Source organism: Notamacropus eugenii, chromosome 1 (assembly GCF_028372415.1).
Source record: "Notamacropus eugenii isolate mMacEug1 chromosome 1, mMacEug1.pri_v2, whole genome shotgun sequence".
In the NCBI taxonomy this organism is placed as follows: Eukaryota; Metazoa; Chordata; class Mammalia; order Diprotodontia; family Macropodidae; genus Notamacropus; species Notamacropus eugenii.
In genome coordinates, this window is record NC_092872.1 from 3,418,112 (window position 1) to 3,444,902 (window position 26,791).

The following is a 26,791-nucleotide window of genomic DNA, read 5'->3' on the forward strand; positions in this document are numbered from 1 at the left end:
TTAAAAATTGATCCTTGGACAAAGGCTTTACTGACAACTTTCCGTACAGTTAGTTAAAAAATAAAATACAGAACACACTGGAAAGTTTCATACATTAGAAATCAATAAAATGGGAATACCTTCAAATGGGCATTAAAAAAAAATTGAGTTTTGGTGGCAGAGGCTTTGGCCTTCACCAAACCAACCATAATAACTGGGCAGAAAAGCCAAACCAAGAGCAGAATTGGCTTTAAAAATAACTGTTTTCATGACACAAAGAAAACACAAGACTGGGAAAAGCCAGGTTTTGGCTAGGCAGTGTCTCTTACTATAACTATCACCATATGCTCCTCTTCTAACTTCCCCAATGTCCTCAGAGCAGACTGGAGGTACTGCTGGGAGAATTCACAGGGAGGGAAGGCATAGAGCATGCCAGTGTTGTCTCTGCCCTTGGTCCCTCCCACTGGCAAGCTGATCACCCCAGCAGCCTGCTTCTGTTTCAAGTATGAGACCAGATTCCTGAGAAGCCTCCGCTGCAAACCCGGCTCCACAGTGTGGGTCCCCTCTGCTCCAGGCCCTCCTGGAGAAGCCTGAGTGGCCAGAAGCACCACATAACCATTGGGGCTTCCCTGCTTGATTCTCCGAGTGACCTCATCCAGTTTGGGCTGGTCAAGTCGAAGTCTTTGGGCAATCTTGAGCTGTGTCAGCTTGCTCCCTGAAGCATGGTCTTTGAGGAGGCCGCTGATTACTCCCAGGTCCCCCTCTAGAATGTGCATACAAGTGGGGAAGCAACTGTTTTTCAACACCAAAAGCCCGTTCCAGCCCAGCTGCAGGGTCTGAGCGTACTCAGACAGAGTCTTGAGCTTTTTGGTCTCGGGTTTTGGCTCTTCCATGGGCTTCGCTTCTACCTCGGTTCGATGATTGCGTTCGCTGTCTCTCTTTCTCACCTGGTGAGCGTCGGGGCCTCTCTCTTCGGCCCCGTGCCGGTTGTTGGGCAGGGAGTTGCTGGGCTCCTTCTCTGCCCCCGACTCACCCGTGTGATTTTCTCTCCGGAGCCTCTCGGGGCTTCGGTCTGAGGGCAGCCCGCTGACTTTGGTTCTGCCTCTCTCCTCATAAGGTGAGTGGGCAGTCCGTCCGTGGTCACTGGACAAGCTCCTCCTCTTTCGCCTTTCTTCCCAGGGCTTCGACAGGCCCCGGTCCCCATCGCTGCCCCATCTCTCCCCACTGCGGCTGCGCACAGAACGGCTGTAGCTTTCCAGGCTATTTCTGCGGTCGGTGCTTTTGGAGGGACTGGCCCAGTCGCCCTCCACAAAAGTCCTGTCCCGGTCTGAGTAGAGAAGGTGAGGGGGAGTCCTATCTCGGACCCTCAGGTCGGCCTCCAAATTTCGGTGCCTGGTGTAGCCCTCAGGGAGCAATTCATAGTGCACCGGGAGCGGCGTCGCCTGGCACTGTTGGGGGTATCTGGTCTCCTCAGCTTTGGCAAAATCCACCCTGAGCCTCCTCTCCGGCCCCCCCAAGGGAAAGCCCCTCATTTGGACGCAGGCAGCCTGGGCCGCATCCAGGCTCTCATACTGGATGTAGGCAAAGCTGTCTCCTTTGACGTGGTCAATAGTCCGAATGCTTCCGAAGCGGTCAAACTCCCGGGCCAGGGCGGCCAGAGAGGTGTTGGGCCCCAGGCCTCCGACCCACAGGCGGGTGGTGGGGTTGGCCTTGCCGTAGCCGATCTTGATAGGGTTGCGGCCCACCACCCGCCCCGACATGGCCACCTTGGCCCGGTGGGCCATGTCCAGGTTCTGGAACTTGAGGAAGGCGTAGGCCCCGCCCTGGCCGCGGGCCGGCCTCTTGATCACCACCTCCTCGATGATGCCGTACTTCTCGAAGGCCCGGCGCAGCTCCACCTCGGACACGCCGTGGTCCAGGTTGCCGATGAACAGGTTGCGGGTGGCCCGCTGGTCGTCCTCGGGCATCAGGTCCTCCTCACACACGGCCGGGTAGCCGTAGGGCCGGCCCCGGTCGTCGTACAGCCCGTAGTAGTCCAGGGCCCGGTCCCGGGACAGGCCCACGGCGGCGGCGGCCGCGGCGGCGTCCAGGGCGAAGGCGGCGGCGGCTGCCGCGTGCCGGGCCCGGGGCTCCCGCAGCGGGGGCGCGCCCACGGGGGACAGCGAGCGCTGCTTGTACTGGTAGCCCCCGTGCAGGGGCAGGTAGCCCAGCGGGTCGGCGGGCGCGGGCGGCCCGGGCGGCGGCGTGCCGGCGGCCCCCGCGCTGCTGCTGCTGCGCCGGCTGCTCCCGCCGCCGCCGCCTCGCAGGTACACGGGCTCCACCTTGAGCGGCCGGTCGTAGAGCAGCAGCTGGCGGGCGCGGGCGTGGTGCCGGGCATCGCGGGCGTCCTGCGGGTGCCGGAAGTTCACGTAGGCCACGCGGCCCAGCTCGGGCGTGTGCGACAGGCGCAGGCTGATCTCGCCGAAGCGCTTGAACTGGTGGAACAGGCGGTCCTCCAGGTGCTCGGCCGGCAGCGCGGGGCTCAGGCTGCTGATGAGCAGCGTCTTGTACTCGGGCGGCGGCGGCGGCGGTGGCGGGGCGGGCGCGGGCGGCGGCGGGGCGGGCGCCGGCGCGGGGGGCTCGGGCAGCGGCGGCAGCAGCAGCAGCGGGGACGCCCCCGGGGACGAGGCGGACGCCGAGCCGGGCTCGGCCTTGGCGCGGCCGCCGCCGCCCCCCGAGCGGCCTCCGCCGCCCGCGCGGTGGTTGGAGTCTCCGGAGCCTCGGCCCTCGCGGTGGCCGCCGCCGGAGCCGGAGCCGCCGCCGCGGGGCTTGTCGCGGGCGCGGGCCGGGGCCTGGTGCTTGGCGGGCCCCGAGGCGGAGGCGGAGCCGGAGCTGGAGCTCTTGTGCGCGGCCCGCCGACCCCCGCCGCCGCTGCCGCAGTCGGGCTCCCCGCGCTCCCGCTCGCGCTCGCCGCGCTCCCGCTCCCCGCGCTCGCCCCGCTCCCGCTCCCGCTCCCCGCGCTCCCGATCCCGATCCCGTTCCCGCTCCCGGGGCCGCTTCGCCGACGATGACGACGACGACGCCCCGCGGGCCCCCGGGCTCGAGTCGCGCTCGCTCTGCCGCTTCATGGCGCCGAGGCCGGCCGGGCCTGGCCGGGCCCCCTCCCTCACAGCGCGACGGGGCAGCGGCGCGGGGGCAGCGGCGGCGGGGCCGGGGCCGGAGCAGGAGCAGGAGGAGGAGGCAGCGCCCCCCGGGCCGCCATCTTGGACAAAAGGACTGAGCGCGGCGGCCGCGAAAAGGCGGGGGAGGAAGGGGAGGGGACGGGACGGGGACAGCGCGGCTACGTCATCAAGGCGCGCGGCTCGGCGGCCGGCGCGGGGGGCAGCCTGGCGCACGTCCGACGGGACGGCCCCCCGCCCTTACGTCACTTCCCCCGCCCTCCCGGGCTCGGACGCCGTCGCATTGGACTGGAGCGCGGGCTTTGGCGCCACCTGCCGGCCGAGGGTGAACCCAGCGGCCCGGCGCGGCTTGGGCGCCGGCGGTCACCTCGGCCGCGAGTGAGCCCCGCCGGTGCTGAGGGCGGCCAGGCGCGTCACCAGCGTGGTCGGACGGGTCGTGGTCGGGCCGTGTGGCGGCCCGTGGGGTTCTCTTGGCAGAGGTACCAGCTCATTGTACAGATGAGGAAGCGGAGGCAGACAGGGTGAGGGGACGTGCCGGGGTCCTACAGTCGGAGTCTTCCCGACCCCGTCTCCGCTGCCTCGGTCTTACACCGTGATCTTTGGGGGTCCGGACGGCCGGAGGGGGGAGGGGAGGGGCCCCCCGATCCGCGGCCCGGCCGGGGCACCGGGGGTGCCCGGAGGCGGAGGGGCTGGCCACGCCGCGGGGTCGGACCGCGGCTGTCCCTTGGGGGAGGGGGCGAGGTGCGGGGGAGGCCCCGGGCCCGTGGTCCCGCCCGCACGCTGCGGCCCCGCTCTCACGGCCGGAGCCGGGCCGGGGCGGTCCGACGGGCGCGGGCGCTGAAGCCTGTCCCGCACGCAGCAGGCGCGTTTCCACCCACTTCCTTCAACTTTTTTTTGTTGCCTGTAGGCATCCTAGGGGCAGCCGGGTGGTGCGGTGGGCAGAGCACCACAGCAGGGGGCAGGAGGACCCGAGGCCAGAGCTCACCTCAGACACGACGCTCACTAGCTGTGAGCCCATGGGCAAGTCACTTACCCCAACTGCCTCCGCCTGGGTCACCTCCAGCCATCCTGATGAGTATCTGGTCCCTGGACCCAGGTGGCTCTGGGGGAGAAGTGAGGTTGGTGACCCGCACAGCCCTCCCTCACTCAACACAAGGTGAAGTGCCAGTCCCGTCATCCCTTCTCTGCTGGCACCGTAGAGGTCCTGAGATCATGAATGGGTTCGTGCTTTGAGGAACGTTGGAGTGCCAGGCCAGAGGGAGAGTGCTCAGTCTAAGCTCATCCCTCACATCTCTCTAGTCTATAAAAAGCCTGAACCTAAGAGGTCACGGAAGTCATCCTTACATGTTATAAACGTTAATGGAATCCACCGAGGTCACACAGCTTGGCACAACTTGCGCTCTGAGCCAGTACTGCCAACGTGGCGTATGGTGATTAATTCCTAAATTTATTTTGAGTGGGAGGGTGGCCTCGGAGGGGCAGAGGCAAATGTGTTGAAATATAAATGTTGGGTTACGCTGAGGATGGCTCAAGGACAGGATAGGAGCTGACGGAGGATTTCTAACAGCTACGGGTGCTTGCAGGCATGAGCTCCACCCCTGCCCATCCGCTGGGCTACCTGAGGAGACAGTTTCCTGAGAACTGATGGAGACTCTAGTGGTAAGGTTTTTCACCCTTTTAGATGAGTTATTAAGAGCGATAACAAGAGGCAGCATGAAGACCCAGAACAGCCTCCCACCCCTCTGGCCCTCCCCCCCCCACGATGAGGGGCTTGACTTCGATCTCCAGAACATCTTACAGCACCAGAATTCTGCCAGTTCACTTTCTCCTCTGCATGCTTAGGTCAGAGGGCAAACTTCAGGTTCAGACCCTGCCTTAGAATCGTACAAATGCGTGGCTCTTCAACATGAATACTTTAATCTTATGCCAGGATCCTTAGGTAACAATATTTGTTGTTCAGTTGCTCCCATCATGTCCAGCTCTTCATGACACTTTGGCCATTTCCTTCAGTTTTACAGATGAGGAAACGGAGGTAAACAGACTCAAGTGACTTACCCAACGTTACACAGCTAGTAGGTGTCTCAGTCTGAATTCAGTCTTCCTGACTCCAGGCCAGGGGCTCTATCCACTGCACCACAAGGCTACAAACCTGTCATTTGTCTCATTTGTACATAGGTTATACCAAGATTCCTTTGAAAGGGACACTTTTTGTGCACTTTATTAAAAAGTTGTCTATATGCTATAGTAGGAAAGGTATATTGCAAAAGGTAAGTTGCAGAGATGGTCTTTGTAACTTTGTCATCACTTCCCGTCCCTTGCAGCACCTGCATATACAGTAGGAAGTGTTACCAAAGCTAGTAATAGCCCAGAGATGTCTTTTAATGGCTCGATTCAAGCCAGTTAGAAGCTAGTACTCAAGGCGGAACAACCAATTTGTCTCCAAAGCCTTTCTCAACCTAAGCTCCCAATCACTGGGAGAACATGGAATGGAAAGCAAAGATGATTCACTTTGTCACAAGGGTCACAAACTTCCCCTAGGAAACGAGTCACTCTTTGAAGCAGTAGAAATAGGAACAAATATCAGTAACGTAAAGAAGAAAAAACACTTCCCTTCCAGGCTTTTTGTTAACAGCATCAGTAATGGAGTTTTCTCTCTTAGTGGCTGCACTGTCTGGGGTTGACCCTGGGAGCCCCTCATTTTATCCAGAGGGACATTCACTGGAAGGTGTGGAAATCTTGGCATCGTCTCCTTCAGGAGAGAAAATGAAGCGGACAGCATGGAAGACAGCATGGACTAACCCACTTACACACTGGCCATGAACCAGTTTGGCTGACACGACCAAGGAAGAATTCATGGAAAAGATTCAGGGCTACAAATCATCTAGAAAGAAAACCCCAACTGTAATATCCATATCCAACTTTGTGGAGGTTTTCAAAGCAGCAAACTGGAGAGGACATGACTACATCCCACCATCTTCTTACCTGTGAGTGAGCAAGAGGGGCTGGGGGCCTGCAGTTGGAAGCAGGGGAACATGGGTTTATAATGGGGGTTTCTCAGTATGTCAAAGAGAAGGGGGGGCATTGATTCTGAAGACTCCTGCTTGTACATGGCCAAGAAAAGAATCTAAGTACAAGGCAGAATTATCTGTTGCCAACAATGCTGGCTTAGCTACTTAAATTTCCTTCAAGTGCTGAGAGAACCCTCCAAGATGTTGTGTCTACTGTGGGACCCATCGTTGTGGCCATCAATGCTGTACCTGATGGCTTCTGACTTCTACAGCTCAGGGCCTTACTAAATGACTCCTACTGCTATGGGTCACCAGTCCTGATGATGGGATATAGCTTTGAAGATGAGGTCGAGTCCAACAAACCTTGGGTTTTCAAGAATTGGGGGGATACATGGCTGGACACCCCAACTGTGTATTCTGCTTAGGCCATCAATCCTCTAATGTGAGCTGTCACTGTCAGAAGAGGAGTCAGTGACACATGTTTTAGAACCTGGCTTATGCAAGTCCTAAAACTCCTATGGGACTCTTTAAATCTCACTTTTTTTGTGCTATATTATTATCAGAGAAGAAGGGGATCATTTCCAATACTGCCTCATATTGGACTCACAAGGCAAAAAAAAATTCCCAGGTCAGATTTTTAGTCTCTAATGCTCCCATGGAGTATGTGGCTTTACATACAGAGTGAAAGGGCAAAATGATTCTGGACATCAAGAAACTTGCAGGCAGGGAAAGAATTCACCCTGCAGATCAGAGTATGCTCGTTGTCTGCTTCCTGGCTCTCAGCAAATTTGATCATGGCAAATTAGTGGTTAAGTTCAATGGCCAAGCACAGATCTCTGGGGTCACTCCACTAAAGATTTCCTCCCAAGTTTACATAAAAATATTAGTAATTCCAACTGCAGTATCATCTAGCACATATTTCTGTTTTGTCCATAAGAATCACTTGAAAGATTTTTGGCCAAAGTTTTGTTGAAATCTTTTTGTTATATATTACCCTATATTTACCCCAATTAACCAGTCTGGTAAACTCCCATCAAAAAAAGAAAGGGGGCTAGTTTGGCATGACCTGTTATTGAGGAAACCATGTTGTTTCTTTGTGATCCCTACTTCCATTTCTGGATGTTCACCAAGCATTTAAAATTATTCTAATGGCAATATTTAGCAATTTGTTCTAGAATTTTTCCAGGGACTAAAGTCAAACTTACTGGCCTGTGGTCTGCAGACTACATTCTCTTTCATTTTTTGAAAACTAGGACACTGCCTTTCCCCAATACTGTTGTACTTGTCTAGCTTCCCCAGAATAGAAAGCAACTAAAATTCCCTGATGAAAAGATTAAAAAAAAACCCCAACAGAATGGCTTAAAAGAGGAACACCAAAATAATTAAAAAACAACATCAAAACAAGAAATCAGGATGGAAATCTCAGGCTCTCCAGGGTGACGGATTATCACTTAGAACTCTAAAAAAAAGACAAAAGACCAAGATGGGGGCAGATGAGACCTTCTCTCCAAAACAGTTGAGAAAGGATGGGATTGGAAAGTCAGATTTGGAAGAACATGAGATCTTTACAACAGAGTCCAAGATGAAGGAAAAGACATGAAGGTATCGATGGAATCCTAATAAAGCTGCCCCCAGCCCCAATACTCCAACTTCCTCATAGGCCCCACTGCAAGCCCACCATCCCTACTGAGTCACTCATTCTTGATCCCATCCAATATTCTAACTTCTTCATACATGCCTCACTGCTCACAAAAATAAGCATGTCCATGAACTCACACTTCTCGCCAAAGAGCAGGCGTGTCCCTGTGATGGGAACCCAGCCACTGCCTCCCAGACTTTCTTCATACTTCCCATAGAAACAGCAGGTGTGTCCATGTACTCAACTACAACCAGCCACATCCTTCTAGTCTCAGGACCACAATACTCAGCCAATTAGAAAGCAGCACCACCAGGATGCAGACCCCAAAACAATAGAGGGGATTTTTCCTAAGCAGGCATCTGCACAGTAATAATAAAGAGCTGACCTAGAGGAAACTTATGACAGACTTATTTTAGTATCATTATCAAATATACCCCCCAATGGTATATATATTACCAAATATACCCCCAATCTGTATGCATTGTTGGTAATCACATGCTCAGTTCTACTGTGGCTGGGACCCCTTCCCTGTTACCCTAACCATTAACAAACTCCTCTTGCCTTTTTAATATTCATAATTTTTCTTACATAATGGTATCTTTACCCTATAAAAATCCATCTTGCTTTCTCTGAAGTTGCTGGTTCCTCTTGGAACTAAGCTTGCTTCATGAGAGGTGTCCATCTCAATAAATGACTATACTTGGATTAGAGGTGGTCTGACTGAATTCTTTGAGATGATTCTACCACAACACTTCATGAAACCAAACAGTTTTTGGTGTCCCTAGGTGGGCAGAGCCTAAGTCGCAATAAAATCATATAAAAATTATAGTCCTTTATCTGTCCTTCTGAAAGTGCCATAGAGGTGCCTGCTCTTTAAGCACAACCACCAGATATGACCACCTATTTCTCTGCTCTTCATGCTGTAGGAGGTGAGGCTGTCATCTTGTAATCTGCTTCCTGAGGAACACTCTTGCAGCAAAGATAACCTCATCAGAGCCCAGAATGGCACGGACTCTGACAGCTAGAAAACTCAAGTTTTTTTAAAACTTTAATAAAAAAATCCGATACATATTGTGAAGTCCTAAATGAAGAAACAACAAAAATGAAAAGGAAACAGTACAGAGAGAGACGCAACGGAGCTGTAGAACCAGCACTGTGAATCAAGCCCCAGGTTTCAGATCTGACACCATCAGGAGCCCTCTTAAAAATAAATTACAAAAAGACTGTTTGGAAACAAATTAAATGTGATTTCTTCTGAGATGCCTACATGGCGTGTGCAAACTAAAGATCAGTCCGTGAACTAGCTGCCTTGGGGGCATATTTGGGCATCAGTTCATTAATTTTGCGAATGTAGTCTGATTTTTCAGCACAGCCTTTACACACTTCACCCCAGTCATCCAGGATCTTCTTCAACTCCTTAACTCTGAGTTTCTTCAGATCCGCTGTGCTCAGATCAATCTGTTTATCTGAAGGAAGGGTAAGGGAGATGTCAGCAACTGAGAAGGAACACGGCCCCAAGTCAGCAGTTCCTTGCTTTTACCCCCTTTCACTCACTCCACAAGCCTCTCTAAATGAGCTTCTTCTCCACTTAGACGCTGTCACACTGCTTATCAAAGCTGTTCTAACAAAGCTGGCTCATAGGTGAGGGAGTGGTGAGAGGACAAGGGCAATCCCCCAAAAAGGAAAATCAGTTACTCATTCAACAGAAACCTGCGCTGTGGGATGCACTGAGCTAGCCACAGTGGTGATGCCTAATATGACTAGCCTTGGTAGCCATCCCAACACTGAATATGACTCTCCATACATATAATAAAAGTTCAATGCCTGCTTCAGATAATTAAATGAGCAATTCTGTTTAAAAAGAATTATTAGAAGACTAATTAAATTGTCCTTTCAATAGCCAATAATAAACTGTGGGAACATCCAACTAACTAGATCCTTTTTGTACACTTTTTTGGAAGGCTGGCAACTTCTATAACAGGACACAAAAGAAATGACTCACAAAATGTTTTGATGCTGTTAAAATAGGTAGGAAAAGCCTCTACTTCAGCAACAGTACTTTTTGACTTTGGTTCTAAGTGTCAGTCTATGTTTCTGTGAACAGACTAACAGTACGAAAAACTCTTAAAAGTTGTTTGGACTGGCTAAGAATTTCAGACTAGTGTGAGAGGCAAGTCCAGCTAGAGGAGCGGATGAGATGAAGTACCCATCTAGGATGATCATTTTTGCCACTGAGGTAGCTAGTATCTGAGTGGATAAAAGCATGAGGCCTGGAACCAAGCAGACCCCAATGCAAACCCAGCCTCAGGTACAAAGCTGTGTGATCCTAGGCAAATCATTTAACCATCATCTGCCTCAGCTTCCTCAACTGTAAAATGGGGATAACAGCACCTACCATGCAGGTCTGTTGTGAGGATCAAACAAGACAATATTTGTAAAACACTTGGCATAGTGCCTGGCACAGAGAAGTCATCAATAAAGACTTATTTCTTTCCCTTCCCCTTCTCTTAAAGGAATGCTTGTTTCCTTCCTTCCTTCCTAGTGCTTAAGACATAGGATATGTCAGAACTTACCATATTTGAGCTCACAGACTTGACTGTCTTTCTTCTTTAGTTTCTCACAGATCTTCTCAACCGGAATGTGATGGCTAAGAGGCTTGGACACTTCATTGATGATCTTGGTGGCTGCATCACTGGTGGCTCCAATGTAATAACACTGGAGGAAGAAAGAACAATTGTTTAAGAAACTTTTACATCAATTTCAGCAAAAATAATCACCACATCACTGAAGTCTGATAGCATGTGCAGTGATCCATACCTTGTCTCCTACCTCTTCTTTACGGCCAAGTTGGTCATTTATACTTGCACAATGTTCAGTTTTGTTTTTTGATAGGACAATTACTTTTTACAAATACCAATCAAGCAACATTTATAAAGTGTCTATGGCACCAGGATGCTGTGCTAAGTGCTAGAGATTCAAGGAAAGGTAAAAAACAGTCCCTACCCTCAAGGAGCTTACAATCCAATGGAGGTGACAACATAGAAACAAGTACAGACAAAACAAGTTATGTATAGAACAGATAGGAGATAATTTAACAAAAGGGCTGGGAAAAGTTTCTAGCAAAAGATGAGATTTAAATTAGGACTTAAAGGAAGCCAGGAACTCAGTAGGAAGAATTAAGGAGGGAAGAGGCAGGGGGACAGCCCTTAATAAACAACAGTCAATATTGCACAAAGTCAACATTATTTTCTTAAAAATGTAGTTTCACATTTTATAGTCCAAGTTATTCCAGTATTTGCTTTGCCCTAGACTGAATTTTTCAAGTCACAGTCATTCAATTCAAACTCTTAACAATCAGATCTCCAAAAGGAACTAAGTCCACTACCTTTCAGCCACTTCTATCTTCAAGATACTGTTTTTTATCTCTGACCACAAGAATAAATCCATTCTGACTTAGTGTATATACAACACTTCCTAGAAGTTGTTTAAAGTTACAGAAGATTACTCCTGTCCTGAATTACTTTATCTTGAATTACTTTACCTTGCTTGTGATAAGACATACGAGGAGAAAATTTGGCTGCTAAACCAACTTTTGAGCTTAAAAGCTCAAAAGAGCACAGATTAAGTTCTCGGAACAGACCTTCAGCACGGAAAGAAACCTGTCTTTTATCAATGGATTTTGACAAACCCATCTAGAGAAGGCCAAAGCATAGCATACTCACCAAACGGTTTTCTTTTCCTTTTGCATCATTGCAAAACTTCATAAGTTCCTTTTCAATGTTGCTTGGGGAAAATGTGACATCTCTGTCTTTAAGGTCTTGGTAAAATTTTCCCAGAAAAGAAATGCATACTATAAAAAAAAAGGGAAAGTTATGGTAGTCACACCTGTGCTTATTCCAAATATCCAGAAAAATAACATTAAGAGACTTGCCTTCTAAGGATTAACTATAATTGGTTCTTTCAACTTTTACTACACTTCCTACTTGTCTCAGCAGGTAGGCAGTACCAGGCTTTGATCAATAGAAGACTTATTTGTGCTCCTTCCACTATGACATGAGATGGTTGACCTGATTGACATGCTCCGTATTAATGAGTGTTAAAATTATTCCTAAAAGGCGGTATTTTTACATTTTAAACACAGGTCTCCTGGAAGGATGTGTCTCTAACAGTGGCATTCTAGGCGCATTTAGGGGCTGGAGTCCATCCGGCTGCCTGGTCTGCCCAATGTAGGACGGCCTACTTGGTTACCAGAGTATAAGGTCTTGGTTGTTAGAGAGAACTTCTAGGCAAGAAAGGGCTGCCTAAACCGAACCACGCACCAGGGACCCAGGAATATCCTAACAGCTTCACTCGGCAACGAATGACCTGACAGTTTGTTCTGGTTCTGGTTTTAGTTCCCTGACTGGACGTGCAGAACCGACAGCGAAGTTCTCCTCCATCAGTTGGATGTCCAAGAACTTTGCTTATCGCAATCTTCTCATTTCAGAAGAAGGTATCGGCCACTCCGGAATTCCCTGACCTTGTGGAAGCCAAACTGGGCTCGTCTGGGCCGGAAGAATCCAAGGCCCGTCAGCCTTTCCATTTTTGGGAGCAAGAGTCCCTGCCGACCTTCCCCTCCCCGGCGGTACTTTACAGATGAGGAAACTGAGGCTCCGTTCAACCCGACCCCATCCCAGCTCATCAACGTTTACCGACTGTCGGACCTCGAGGAGCGTATCTATTCAGAGGAACCCCGGGCCCTGGGTGGAAGGCAGCTGGGGGCCAGACCCGAGGGGCTTTGGAAACAACAACAGAAAAGACCGGAGGTGATCTTAGCGCCCGGCCGGACCCCCCCCTCCCGCCCGACGCCGGCACTGGCGGCCCGGGCCCGCGATGGGCGCCCCCGGGTCCCGAACGAGAGGGTCGGGGCCGTCGGACCGGGCTCCCCGAGGCCCCGGGTAATGGGCACCGCAACTTCTCCCGGACGCATTATCCGGGAGAAGCACCAAGTCCAGCAGGGCCGGGCCGGAAACCCCGAGACCCCGAGTCCCTGAGAAGAGCCTCCGGAGCCGGCCCGGGAGGAGCCAGCCCGCGGGAGGCGCCCGGGGCCGGGCCTCAGTTTCCCCCTTCCTCTTCCTCTCCCCGGCCCCGCTCCAGCCCCACCCCACGGCCGGGCTCGACTCCTCGGGGCCCCCTTCGGGGCGGCCCCGGCCCAGCTCGGGGACCACCGGGCCTCGTCTCCCTCCTTCCCCGGCTAGCTCAGCGTGTCTGCCGCTCTCACCTTCGCAGTCCCCCGGCCGCAGGGCCCGGCTGCCTCCCGGGAGCACCGTCAGGGCCAGCGCCACCGCCAGCCCGTGAGAGGCCCACATCCTCCCGCCGCCGCCGCTCGGACTGATACGCTCCCGGCCGCCGGGTCTTCTCCAAGCGCCGGCTTCTGCACCGCCGCGACATCCCATTGGCTAACGCTCTCCGCTCCTTCCTACGTCCAGCTCTCTCATTGGTCGTGGCCTCACAGAACCCAGACGGGCGGCTCCACGCCGCCGCTTCTTATTGGGTGACGCCGTCATCGGCTCTCAGCCCGGGACAGTTGGCGGCCGCTGATTGAAGGAGGGCGGGATATGGGGAAAGTGTCGGCTTGGCCCACCGGCTTACCGGAAGCGGAACTGGGGTGGGGGGCTGCCATCTTGGAGAGGAGCAGCTTGGTCGTCGCGCCGCCTAGCGGAGGGAGGACCAAAGCGAGAGAGGGCGGCTGCGGTAGGTGCTGGGGAAGGGAAAGCTGCCTCTCTGTCCGCGGGCCTCTGAACGTTTCGGTTGGCCGGTTCCCTGGACCCCGGCCGGTTTTCCGTGTTGTGCCCGCGCCTCCCTGGCTCATCTGCCACCTGGGCATGCTCAGCCGTAGACGAATTCCGTTACAATAACTTCGGGGTGCCTCAGTTTCCCTATGTGTAAGTGGCCGCTGCTGCCGGCCTCAGATTTGCAGCTGGGGAAACTGAGGCCCAGAGAGGCGTCTCGGGTACTCTCCGCCCCCAGGCAGGACGTGCTCCTCCGTGTGCCCTCGTCTCCCCCGACATGGGGGGCTGGCCGGAGAGGGTCCGGGAGGGCCCGGGGCTCCCCAAGCGCCTGTGCCCTAAGGGTCGTCTCCTGCGTGAAGCGCCCGGCTCCCTCCGCTTCCTCAGGGCAGCTCTTATCCCGGCCGGGACCCCCGCCAGTTCACCGGACCAAGGACTAATTCCTGGTGAAGCCCCCAAGGTCCGTTTCCTCCCTCCGGATGGTTCCTGTATTTTGTGTACGCTTCTCGGCGGCCTGGCATCGGTGCCCCCGCGGTGCCCAGGCTCTGCTCTCTGCCCGTCGGGCGCACTCACTGAATTTCCAAGAGCTCTTGTTTCTACCTCGGGGCCACTCGGACCCCCGGCTCGTCCTCGTCCGGGGGCTGCGCCCAGCTCTCCATGGCTGTGGGCATCCCTTCAGCCCGCAGCCCCGACATCTGCGAGCCCCACGGACTGTGCCCCGGGGACAAGGGCACGCCTCTCTCGGCTCTGCCTGGGGCCCTGCGAAAAGTGGGGAGACTGCTGGGAGGGGAATTCGGGGGGATCTTAAGGAAGAGCGACTAGTGTTCCATTGTAACGCAGCCTGGCCTCAGAATAATCTAGAAAAGGAATTTGGGGAGGGGGCTGCGCAGGACATTTGGTCTCCGAACCCCAAGAAAAGGCGCCCGGCTCTGCTGGAGCGGACTTCCCATCTGTGCTGTTCCCCCAGCACCTGCCTTCACCTTGTTCCTCCCCTCCCCCGTGGGACCTAGAGGGAGGTGAGGAGTGGGCCTGTGGCCCTGGTTTTCTTTGGGGGGTCCTTGCACCCTGTTTTCAGGGTCTCTGTGCCCTGTGTGCCTGGTTTTCTTGGGGGGTCCCTGCACCCTGTTTTCATGGTCTCTGTGCCCTGTGTGCCTGGTTTTCTTGGGGGGTCCCTGCACCCTGTTTTCAGGGTCTCTGTGCCTTGTGGGTCTGTGTGCCTGGTTATCTTTGGGGGGTCCCTGCACCCTGTTTTCAGGGTCTCTGTGCCCAGTGGGCCTGGTTTTCTTGGGGGGTCCCTGCACCCTGTTTTCAGGGTCTCTGTGCCCTGTGGGCCTGTGGGCCTGGTTTACTGCCTAGATGTAAGCCTCCTCTCTGTCCCTAACCGTTTCTTTCCCTCCCTGAGGGACAGGCATTTTCTAGTCTGCTAAGTCCCAAAGAGAAAAGATACAAGCAGCTATAGCTCCTCTCCAGCCAAAACTTGGAAGGTTCTAGGTCCAGCAGTTGGAGGTCATGGACCTGGGCACACCTTCGAAAGCCCTATCTGGAAGGCTAAGTTCCATTCCCTCATTTCTCTCATCTCCAGGGAAATGGGAAAAGTGCAGGTACTCCCTTCCCTCTGCACCCCAATACTCCGTCCCCACGCCCATGCCTACAAGATCACCCTTCTCTCCTGGCCGCCAGATCCTTGCAGCTGGACTCAGCAGGACTCCCCTGAGAGTTCCTCTTAGGTTAGCAAACATGTGAATTTGTGGATAATAATATTTTTTTTAAAGTGCCAAGAGTATTGTGCCTTAGAAATTAAAATGTTACCATTAGTGATTATGAATCCACATTTGATTTGCTCATTCAAGTAATTATGGTCACCTGACTGGTGATTAATTGGTTCTGTTTCAAGTTTTAAATGCATGCTTGTGGTATGGTTGTATGTCTGTATTTTCTTATTGTGTAATTTTGTATTACCTCTGTTAGAAAAGCAATTACTCTTATAATCTAGATGTTGGATTATCATCAGATTATGAGATCCTTAATTACCACAGTTTTGGAACCACCTAATCCTAAAATCTAATCAAGCCTGTGGAGTCTTCTGTGTAGTAGAGTTCCTACTGAGAACATTTTTAAAGGCCTGGTACACTCATCGTGATAAGGCCAGTTTGATTGGACTTGTTCTTATCTTAGGCAACAACTGAACTTCCTCCCCAAGGTAAGACAGCTTTGGTATCTAGGAATCTGTGATGATTGAGAATTTTGGTCTTATGTTCTTTTGGGGATTTGTAATACTTAAAAGATATTTGGCACCAACTTGGTTTCCATAAATTCCAATCTTTAAGTCTTCCAACTAATGTACTTTATGAAAGTTTAGTCCTTATCCCTTTTAGCATCGGGATGAATTGTGAGCTTTTTTGGAAAGGGAAATACTTTTTGCAAAGAAATGCTTTGCAAAATCTTTGTGTGATTCTAAAGGCCTACTGAATTCCATTTGCAAGCTAATTTGTTTCAATTACTTGATACTGATAACAATTGTATCCAAACCGACCGTAAGTTTTCTAAATTTCACTCCTAGGTTTATTGTGTCCTTAAATAAGTGCTTTCAGAGAAACAAGTTCATACTTCAGGTATCCTAAGAAAGGGCACTCTTGTGAATGTCGGGCTGAAAGGTTCAATGCCCCACTCTAAATTTTTAAGGGGTGAATATAAAAGTGAAAAGTTAGAATCTTAGTAGATTCTGGAGGTGAATTAAGGGATTTTTGAAACACATTAAGGAGTTTTGAAACACCTCCTTACAACCCTAGTCATTCTCTATCCCACTGCCTTCCCTTGAGTCAAGAGGGTGAATGAAGGAAGATGGGTCAAGAAAAAGAAGCCAGCCAGTCACTGTCTGTACTTGGTAAGATAGCTCATCCTTATAATTTTTATATGATGTAGAAGGGCAGCTAAGTGGTGCAGTGGATAGAGAGAGCACCAGTGCAGGAGTCAGTCTGAGTTCAAATCTCACCCCAGACACTTGACACTCACTAGCTGTGTGACCTTGGGCAAGTCACTTAACCCCAATTGCTTCATCCTGGGTCATCTCCAGTCATCCTGTTGTCACTGGATTCAGATGGCTCTGGAAGAGAAGTGAGGCTAGTGACCTGCACAGTCCTCCCTCACTCAAAACAAAGTCAAGTGCAAGTCATGTCATCTTTTTTCTGATGGCAACGAAGGACAAACACACATATAAGGTCCATGGAAAGAATGGGTTTCTACTTAAGAGTATGAGGGTAGTGAGCCAAAGGGTAAACCTGTAAATTTACAACTCCTGATTTCTCAAAGTCCTTTTCCCTTTCTGGTATCTTCATGATGTCCCCCTTAAGTGCACCTCTCTTCTGGCATCTGGGGATTGGTGCCTTAGCATGTCCATCTCAAGGCTGCTTTTTGGTTACTGACTCCTGTAGCTAATATTAGTACTTTGGTGGATTCTACCAACTTTGGGTCACCAGTGGGATCCCTGAAGGGACCTCATAATCTCCAAACTCACATGGTCATTTGGGGGATAGGGGAGGAACAGTGCATAGTTTTAATCAATGAATTAAAGTCTCTAGACTCAAATACCCTGTGTGTCAAGATAATGAAAGAATCTCTGAAAAATCAAGAACAGGAAAGTGCTACCATAACCTTTAAACAATGGAACAATGAGCCTTATTGACAAAATTCTAGAACATATTATTAAAGAAATGTTTTGTGGGCTTTTGGAAAAGGTAGTATTCATTGGTAAGATTCAGTATTGATTTATCAAGAAAAAGTTTATGTTTACTACACTGATAAAGGGAATACTCTAGTCTAGAGAGTCTCTTCTACCTCGATTTCAGAAAGCATTTGCTAAAGTATTGTACATCCTGGTGAGTAAGAAAGGTTTGGGCAATGGTAGCACAGTTAGGTAGATTGGAATTGATTAGATGACTTGATCTCAAAGAGTCATCACAAGTGGATGGATGCCAGTTTAGAGCAGGGTTTCTTAACCTGGGGTCTGAGAACTTCTTAAAAAAATATTTTGATAACTATTTCACTACAATGTAATCCTATGTGTTTTGTTTTATACATTCAAAAACATTCTGAGAAGGGGTCCATAGTTGTATGAGACTGCCCAAGTGGGTCCATGACTCCCCAAAAGTCAAGAACCCATTTTAGAGGGAAGTCTCCGGGGATTTGTGCTTGACCTTTTGTTACTTAGGGCTTTTAATTGTAACTTGGGTGATGGCATAGATGGCATGCTTATTCAGTTTATAGGTGCTGCAAACCTGGGAAGGATAAATAATATGGATGGTAGAGTCGGGATCCAAAGAGAGCTACATGGCCTGGAAAAGTGGGCTAAGCTTAGTAAGATCAATCAATAAACAAGTCATTATTAGGTGTCCACTATGTACCAGGCACCATGCTAGGTACTGGGATACAGGCCATACTGCCCTTAAGGAGCTTATATTACATTATGGAAGAGAGAGAGACAGAGAGAGAGAGAGAGAGACAGAGAGAGAGAGAGAGAGAGAGAGAGACAGAGACAGAGAGAGAGAGACAGAGAGACAGAGAGAGAGACAGAGAGAGAGACAGAGAGACAGAGAGAGAGACAGAGAGGCAGAGAGAGAGAGAGGAGGGAGGGAGAGGGAGAAGGAGAGGAAGAGAGAAAAAAAGAGAGGGAGAGAGAAAAAAAGGAGAGGGAGAGGGAGAGAGATGCATATGCAAGATACATAAAATTAAAAAGGCAAATACAAAAGTGTGTGTGTGTGTGTGTGCGTGTGTATGTGTGCACGTGTGTAAGACAATAACAGTTGGGAGTGTCAGGGAAATCCCTATGTTGTTGTGTTTAACTTGAACTTTGGAAGAAAGAAAGGATTTTTGGGTGTAAGGAGAGAGTGCTTCTAGACACGAGGAATAGACTGCGCAACAGATGTGGAGAAGGAACGTTGTTTGTGAGGAACAGTAAGAAAACCGGCCTAAAGAGCATCAGACCCATCAGACTGACTCAACTTGAAACATTTATGTTGTCCTGTCCAAAGCCTTCCTATTTCAGTTTTCCAGATGAAAGCTGATGAACATACATATAATATTTATACCTGGGTTCAAAAAGAAACTGCCCAAATAAGTGTAGGATGGGAGAGATGTGGCTATATAATGGTTTGGATAAAAGAGAAATGTGGGTTTTAGGGGACTGTAAATTCAATGTGAGTCAGTGGTATGACATGAGACAAAAAATAGGGAATTAATTCAGTCTTAGCTCCATTAATTGAGTCATTCAGAACAAGGGGGTTAGACTTTATCTGGAGTACTGGGTTCAGTTCTGGTGGCCACATTTTAGGAAGGACATTGATAAATTATAAGAGATCTACAGAAAGGTGACCAAGATGGTGAGGGGTCTGGAGACTGTGCCGTCCATGGATTTACAGAAGGAAATGAACTTCTGAAGAAGAGATTGAAGGCAAATGTTTGATATCTGCCATGTCTGTCCTTCTAAGGAGGAGGATGGGAGTTGAGCCCAAGGAGAGCAGTGGTCGCATTGTTCTATCTCTGACTTGCAGGGACTCTCCCTCTGGTTCCATTTAGAGATGCAGAGGGGGGCCTAGCCCTGGCCCAAACATGCTGTTACCTTTAGTGGGTAACTGGCCCAAACAAGTTGTTACCCTTAGTGCTGAGAACCCAGACACTTGGTCAGTGAGAGAGTTGAGAAAGGGATGATTAATATACAGACCGCAGCCTATACCCTACTCTATAGAAGATTGGGATTGATCCAGGCTCCTGCTACTCCTAGAGGACGACTCTAAGCTGGCCCTCCTTGAGTAGGTGAACTTGGGACCAGTGTGTAAGTGAAGCAGAGTCCCTCTCCCAACTCAATTGCTTGTCCTTAGGATGGACACCTAAGACCAGTGCCTACAAAGGCTGGTGCATTTGGCTAAGTCAAGGCCGTATCTCACATAGATAGCGCCTCATTATTCAGATGTTGGTTTCTCCTTTAGAATGTGAATTCTATGATGACAAAGTCCATTTCTGTCCTTCTTTGTTTCCCTAGAGACTGCACAGTGATTGGGGTATAGTAGACACAGTAGATGCTTATTGACCAAAAGAGCACCTGGAGTCAAGAGACCTGAATTTTCCTCTGATGCTAACTCTGGGTCTCTGGTTCCTCTTCTGTAGAATGAGGGGTGTGGTGCACCTGTCATTCCATCTGCCTGTTCTCTGTTGTGCAGAGTAGTGGGGAACATGAGGAAGCATGAGAAGTGACAAGATATGGCACCAAGGGAAAGATGCTGGATGACAAACTCCAAGACTTAGGAAATGAAGCAAATCTCTTAGCCACCAGAAACTTGAACCTAAGGGCTCAGAAAAGGATAGCGGAGTAAAATGGTGACTGCAAACTTTCTTGGCACTAGGGCCTGCCACTGAGTTCATGCTTTGCCAGTTCCACAGATGATAAGACATTGAAAAAAGATGCCACCTGAGGTCCCTGCCAGTGAATTGTGAAGTTTGGATTCAGTCAAAGGGTTACACTTAAGGACATGGAGGGCCACATGTGGCCTCAAAGCTGCAGGTCCCCCTCTCCAGATACAAAGCATGGCAACAGAGATTTGACTACAGTGAAATAAAAAAGGGTATTTGATAAAGATGGTTGATTTGACTGGTTTTACACGATAGATGATGTAAGCTATCACTCTTCCTCTGGGCGGTGGTGGTAGGGACTACAGATACTGAATGTTTCATAAGTTGTTATGCTGGGAGGATTTTATGGAGTGTGGGGAAAGCAGTGTATCTGGAAATGGTTGGAGTTCTAAAAATATCATTTTAGGTATTAAAAAATAACTTAAAAAGGGCAAACTCTTTAAATAGATGTTTCCACTTTCTTTTTCTTAACTATCCCCCATATCATTAAACTTCCAGATTTGGCTATAGCTGCCCCCTCTTCCCCTGACTTGATAAGGACTTTGGCAGGGCTTAGTTCCTCCCTTCCCCCCATGGTAGTTTCAATTCTTTTGACCTTGTCCTTGACTTGAAAAGCAAATATTTAATGGAAGAATGTATTTTGCCAAGGGAAACAGTAATGGTCTATTGGTTACCTACAGTATGGAGGCAAGTCATTTCTTTCTCTGAGCCCCAGTTTTCCTTGTCTGCAAAATGTGGACAATGTTATGCACTCCATCTGCCTTGCTGAGTTGTTGTAAGGAAAGTGCTTTACTTACAGAAGTCTGAGTGCTCAGTACCAGGATTATTAATTATGACAACAGAGTCACACTCAAGGCTCAAATGTGGAGTATCTTGTGAAGAAGAGGCAGAAAAATAGACTGTCATCATCTCTATATTTCCATGAATCTCTGATTTCTTTATCCAACATATGTGTGTGTGTGGTAGGAGGGACAGGGAGTGGATGGGGAAGCAAATGTAGATTGCAACCTACTCATTCCATGTAATTCTTACTTACATCTTCCTAGAAATTCTTCATGGATGCTCCATCCAGCAAGCTTTCCTCACTTTTTCATAGTATTTCATAGATGTGAATGTAACACTTGGGCTGTCCACTTGTTATTTCTCTCACTAGTTCCATTATTGGCCCACTCCTTTTTCCAGGCATCCATATCCTTTATCATGTCACTTCTCATGGGCAAGCCACCCTTGATGATATGTAGTACCTGCTTAATTTCACCATGAAATTATTATCCTTGGGGTCACTAACAATTTTGATTTTTCAGAGATTGAGTTATTTCATGATTCATGTGATCAAATGAGACAACATACACACAGTACTTTGTAAACCTTAAAGTGCTATATATATGCTACTACTATCGATTATAATTCTCAGCCATAGAGCATTACTGGAGGAATACTGATATTAGAAAGATGGGCTTTTGTGGCAGGGAGCAGTTTGGACTCATTGAAAGCGTAGCGTAATTACAGTTGGGATCTGGTTCAATATGCTATACATATTTAATGGTGTCTCAGTTCATTGTCTATCTGCAGTATTTAAGATACATGTAGGGTGTGTGTGTGTGTGTGTGTGTGTGTGTGTGTGTGTGTGTGTGTGTGTGTACCCAAGGACTACAGAATTGTTCACTGGAAGGTTGGCCAGTAGCTGAAGAATGATCATGATAGCCAATGAAATTACTAGTTATGTCCAGAGCCAAACTAAAATGGGCGGCTGAAGGAATTTGCTGGTTAACAGGGGCAAAAGGTGGACTTTGTTTTTAGTTGTGGCATAACTTTTTAAGTTGCCTTTTTTATTATAAACTTAATAAACATTAACAGTATCAAACTGCAAAGAATAGCCAAAAAGGCAGGGGGAGATATATAGGAAACTATGGACTTCTGTTATCGTATGATTTCTTGAAAGATGAAACACGAAGCCCAACGCTTGCCCCGTCTTTCAAATGAAGCTAATGAGACTGATATGAGCTAGCTTCCTTCTCCTATATACCTGTACCATTTTGCTTCTTGGATGATGAAACTCTAGGGCTTGGTCCTTATTCCTTTGGCTTTGGACCAAAGAGTCATGAGTGAAAGAGGTTGGAGTTCATTTTCCTTATTTTGTCCTGCTGTTCATATTTGGGTATCCTGGCCTGGGCTGAGGTATGAAATCCTGAATTGAGGTTCCAGGACTTGAGAGAATTATTAGGAATCTGAGAGGAAATGAGCCACTTTTTTCCAATTTTTAAATTTAAAGTTTCCAATTTTTAAATCAGTCTGCCACCCCACTGATTCAGGCTACTCCTGCCAGCATTAGAATGCATAATCCACCCATGCCTCCTTAATCTGTGTGCCTGTGGTCCATGCTTTCTCCTAAATCTTCCATTGGGGGCCCACTCAGTGTTATGGAGATCTTCTGCTAGGTCTGTTAACATTAACTGTGTACTGTGAATGTAATGGAGCATTATTTCACTATAAGAGAAGGTGAATATGATGAACACAGAAACCTGGGAAGATGTGAGATGGTGAAAAGTGAATTAAGCAGAACCAGGAAAACGAAACACAATGAGTACAACAACGTAAATAAGGACAGAACACGTGAAACTGATAACTATGCAATGACAAAGACGCCATTTGGGAAAACGCCTCCATTCCTTCTTTGGAAAGGTTGTGGAAAACTGCAAATTGTGTTAGATTTGGTTGATACTGATTAGAACTTTTTGATGAACTTTTTTTCTTTTTTCTCTTATTTATTTATTATTTATTCTTTGTTAAAAAGAATGGCTCCCTGGGAGGGAGTGAAAAGTGGGGAGGGATACATTGGGAAATGCATGTGATATAAAACAAAGTGTATCAATAAAAACCATAACCATTGTATTACATGGGTTTTTGTGTAGCATTTAGATTCTCTATCTGTTCTTCCTCAGCTTCACAGCATGACCAACCTTTTTGCTTTTCTGATCATGCATGTGTTTGGATGTCATCTTTCATGCCACTTCTTGCATGGAAATCTTCACTGGTGATAACTCCAGCCTATTTGAACCCACCACATATCTCTTCACTGCTCTGAGTTGCCTGCAGTTTTGATCCTTCAGACATTGTGGTGCTCTATGATTTGTAGCTGTGTGACATATTTGAGAAGAACGCTCATGTTAAAAATCCAGGTTTCTGCTTCAGGGAGCAGCCTGAGATTGTTGGAAGTGATGGCTAATTTCTCAGATGCAATCCAGTCAGTTCTCTCTTTTCTAACTCCATCGGCAGCGTCCAAGACAGAGGTACTAATATGTACTCTTGACGTTTTTTGCCCTGTGTTAGGCCAAGTTGGTGGTTGATTCTTTTGGGGCAGATTCCACAGTATTCCAGTCCTCCTCATGTCTGCCTCCTGGCTTCCTTTGAGTCTCAGCTGAAGTCCAACCTTCTGCAAGAAGCCTTTCCTAGGCCTCTGTAAGCTTAGTACATGAGACTACCTCCAATTTCTCCTGTAGATTTGGTTGGTTCTTCGTTGTTCACATGTTGCTTCCCCCCTTAGACTATGAGTTCCTTGAGAGCAGGGACTGTTTTTAAACCTTTCTTTGTATCCCCAGTACTTAACACAATGCCTGACCCAGAGCAAACACCTGATAAATGTTTAGTTGACTGACTGACCAACTTGATATGGTCTGCACAGTGTCATCTACAAACAGAAGCATCTGTAGTCCCTTACTTCCTCTGGGAAACTTTTCTTCCACTTTTTTTCCATCCTCTATGATAGACACAAACATCTGTGGTAAACCTACATCTCTATATTTTATACTTTGATATTGATAATCAGGGGATTATTCAACAAAATGATCTCTGTTGTGTATCTGTCTTAATGAGCTATATGGAGGGACAACAGCTCCTTCTCCTCTACTTAATTTTGGGTAGCACTGAGTTACAGGAATCCTGTGTAACAAAGACAGATCTTTAATCCTCTGGTCAAAGTTGACCTCCCATCCAGATGCTAGTTCTGCTTCTTTCCCCTTTCTTTTAGAAATCTTTGGAGATTCAGCAGTCTGAAGTAATTGGCATAACCAGATCAGTTGTCCTGGTGGAAGACAGGAAATGGAGGGTATTCCTCCAAGTCCATGAATAGGTAGGTAGGACAGATTGATGACAAGAAGACTACAAGGTACTTAGGAGGGAAGAGGTGAAAGCCATGAGCTCCTCACCATTGGATCTGAGATGGAAAAGAGATGGAGCAAAGGTGGTCCTACAGCCATTGAAAGAAACCCTTTTTTGGAAGGTGGGGTTGTGTGGCCAGGTGTATATATTTTTTAAATAGGTTTACAAAGGCAGGAGATAATCTGGTATGGAATCATGAAAGAGTTTTAATATTATGTGCCTCTCTCCAAGGACCAACAGCTGGAGAGATGGTTGCCTAGAGGGAAGATAATGAGCATCTGCTGCAAAAGAGCTGAACTGTAGCAAGTAGCACAGCTGAGTGACTGCAGAAGGGAGAGGACCCACCTTACTGTCTGGAAGTGATAAAAAAATTAGTGGCATGGTGAATATACATGTAGAAAAGGAATTTATGATCACAAAGCCCCAGCAGAGCTTCATCAAGAACAAGTCACACCAGGCTGACCTCATTTCCTTTTTTGATTGGATAACTAGACTGGTAGATAGAGGAGGGAATGATACAGATGAATTATGCCCAGTTTTGGTCAATCAATTTAACAAAATCTCTCATGTGATTCTCATAGAAAAGATGGAGAGATGTGGGTCAGATAATGGTACACCAGCTGTTATATTCAGAACTGGTGGAATGGCTGGACCCAAAGAGTAGTCATTTATAGTTCAGTGTCTGCTTGGAAGGAAGTCATTGGTAGAGTTCTCAGAGAATTGTGCTTGGCTCTTGTAATTTAACTTTTTTTTAAACCAATACTATGGATGAAGATATTGGTGATATGATTATCAAATCTGTAGATGAACATAAGTTTGGGAGGAAGAAATCACATGACAGGCAGAATTAAAAAAAACAACTTGACAAACTAGACCATTAGACTAAAGCTGAAAAGACCACATTTAATAGGCCTCATTGTAAAGTCTTACTTTTGTCGATAAGTTGTTTTTTAGTCATATCTAACTCATTGTGACCCCATTTGGGGTTTTCTTGGAAGAGGCACTGGAGTGGTTTGCCATTTCCTTCTCTGGCTCATCCTACAAATCAGGAACTAAGGCAAAGAGGGTTAAGTGACTTGCTTAGAGGCAGACAGCTAGTATGTATCTGAGGCCAGATTTGAACTCACAGAGATGAATCTCCCTGACTCCAGGCCCAGCATTCTATCCACTGTGCTCCCTAGGTGCCCCTAATTCTTACACAAGTTCAAAAAACCAACTTCACAAATAAGACGGAGGCATGATTGAACTGAGGTTCACTTGAAAAACACCTGGAGGTATTTAACAACTACAATCTTCATATAAGATAAAAGTGTATAATGTTATATGTATAATGTATATGATATGTATAACGTATATAATATGTATACATGTATACAATGTATATGTATAATGAAATTGTATAATGTTAGGTTCATTGCGAGGGATATTATCCAGGATGAGGAGGTGATGGCTCTGCTGTTTTCTGCATTTAGGGTGTGTTGCCAGGTTAGGGGATCCTTTTTCAGGTATAGTTTTTACTGATTCAATTCAAGCAGCATTTACTAAGTGTTTACTATGTGCAAGGCACGGACACTTGAGATACAAAGGCTACAATAAAATAAAAAAAAATTCCTGTTTTCAAGGAGTTTACATTCTTCTGACCCATATGCCTTCCGACTTCCCTTCCAGTTTTGAAATTCTGGGCTGTGATGATGGAAGTGTTGCTGAACCCAGAGCATAAGCCAGGAGCAGAGGACAGTGACTGTGGAAGAGCTTTCAGAAGGAACAGTAGAGAACATATTCAGATTGGAACAGTGAGGTGGAGCAAATCCTGACTTCCCTCATAACTTTAAGTCACAACGGCTATACAAATCTCTGGGAGTAGGATGGCCATTTGTAGTTGGGAGGTGTCTTGACTCATGGGCTCAATTGCTAGTCTTTTCTCTGTCCTTTTCTTTGTCAATAAAATCTATGTTTTGAAGCCTCGTGAGACTGAATGTTTTTAAGGGAGGTTGCTAACAATCCTTGGAGAAGTGTTGAAATTCCCAGGTTACTCTTGGGTGGGGGACAATAAGCCAGAGAAGTGACAAGTTTCCAAAGTATACCCTGGACCTTTTATGTCCTTAGGGAGCCTCTGATACAAAGGTTATAATAATTTTATAAAGATTGCTATAAGAAATGGCAAACCATGTTTTATGATTTCTCCCATTCATTTTAATTCTTCTATGCAACATGGCTAAGGTGAAAATGTATTTAATAGGGATGTATGTGTAGAACCTATATAAAATTGTATACTGACTCGGGGAGGGAGGGGGAAAAACTAAGTTATATGGAAGTGATTGTAGAACACTGAAAATAAATAAAATTAAAAAAGAAATGGCAAATCATTTTGCAAGGAAAAACCCCAAATAGAGTCATGAAGAGTCAGACATGACTAAAAATGACTGAACAACACACAGGAAAAGTTGGCATGTCTCCAGACTTTCTGATTAAATCTCTGAAAATCAACTGGACAGGTAAATATAGTCCCCAAATTCACCAATCAGTAGCAGTTCCTTTCACTAGCTTTTACCTTCAGTGAGCAAATTCTTCTTCCTTTTTGCTATTTAACAATCCTAGAATAATTGCCATCTGAGCTGAGTGGGTCGTTCTAGGTACTGGTTCTTTAATGAACTCAACCAAAGTGCTAGCATTTTGTGG

The 26,791-nt window shown here is 47.9% G+C and overlaps 3 protein-coding genes across 3 annotated transcripts; 1 reads left to right on the forward strand and 2 right to left on the reverse strand.

Moving 5' to 3' along the window:
- RBM15B (RNA binding motif protein 15B) lies at positions 1-3,228 on the reverse strand. Its single transcript, XM_072650450.1, has one exon. It carries the CDS (start codon positions 3,084-3,086, stop codon positions 291-293), a length of 2,796 nt encoding a protein of 931 aa, XP_072506551.1. The 5' UTR covers positions 3,087-3,228; the 3' UTR covers positions 1-290.
- Positions 3,085-26,072, forward strand: LOC140504766 (uncharacterized). Its single transcript, XM_072610103.1, has 5 exons — positions 3,085-3,095; positions 3,131-3,658; positions 4,045-13,517; positions 15,135-15,752; positions 25,781-26,072. The coding sequence occupies exons 1-3, from the start codon at positions 3,085-3,087 to the stop codon at positions 4,295-4,297; spliced, it is 792 nt and encodes a 263-aa protein (XP_072466204.1). The 3' UTR covers positions 4,298-13,517; positions 15,135-15,752; positions 25,781-26,072.
- MANF (mesencephalic astrocyte derived neurotrophic factor) lies at positions 8,815-13,235 on the reverse strand. Its single transcript, XM_072650480.1, has 4 exons — positions 13,045-13,235; positions 11,507-11,634; positions 10,358-10,499; positions 8,815-9,250 (listed from the first exon to the last, which is right to left on the reverse strand). Exons 1-4 carry the CDS (start codon positions 13,217-13,219, stop codon positions 9,066-9,068), a joined length of 630 nt encoding a protein of 209 aa, XP_072506581.1. The 5' UTR covers positions 13,220-13,235; the 3' UTR covers positions 8,815-9,065.
- Positions 26,073-26,791: the final 719 nt, after the last annotated feature.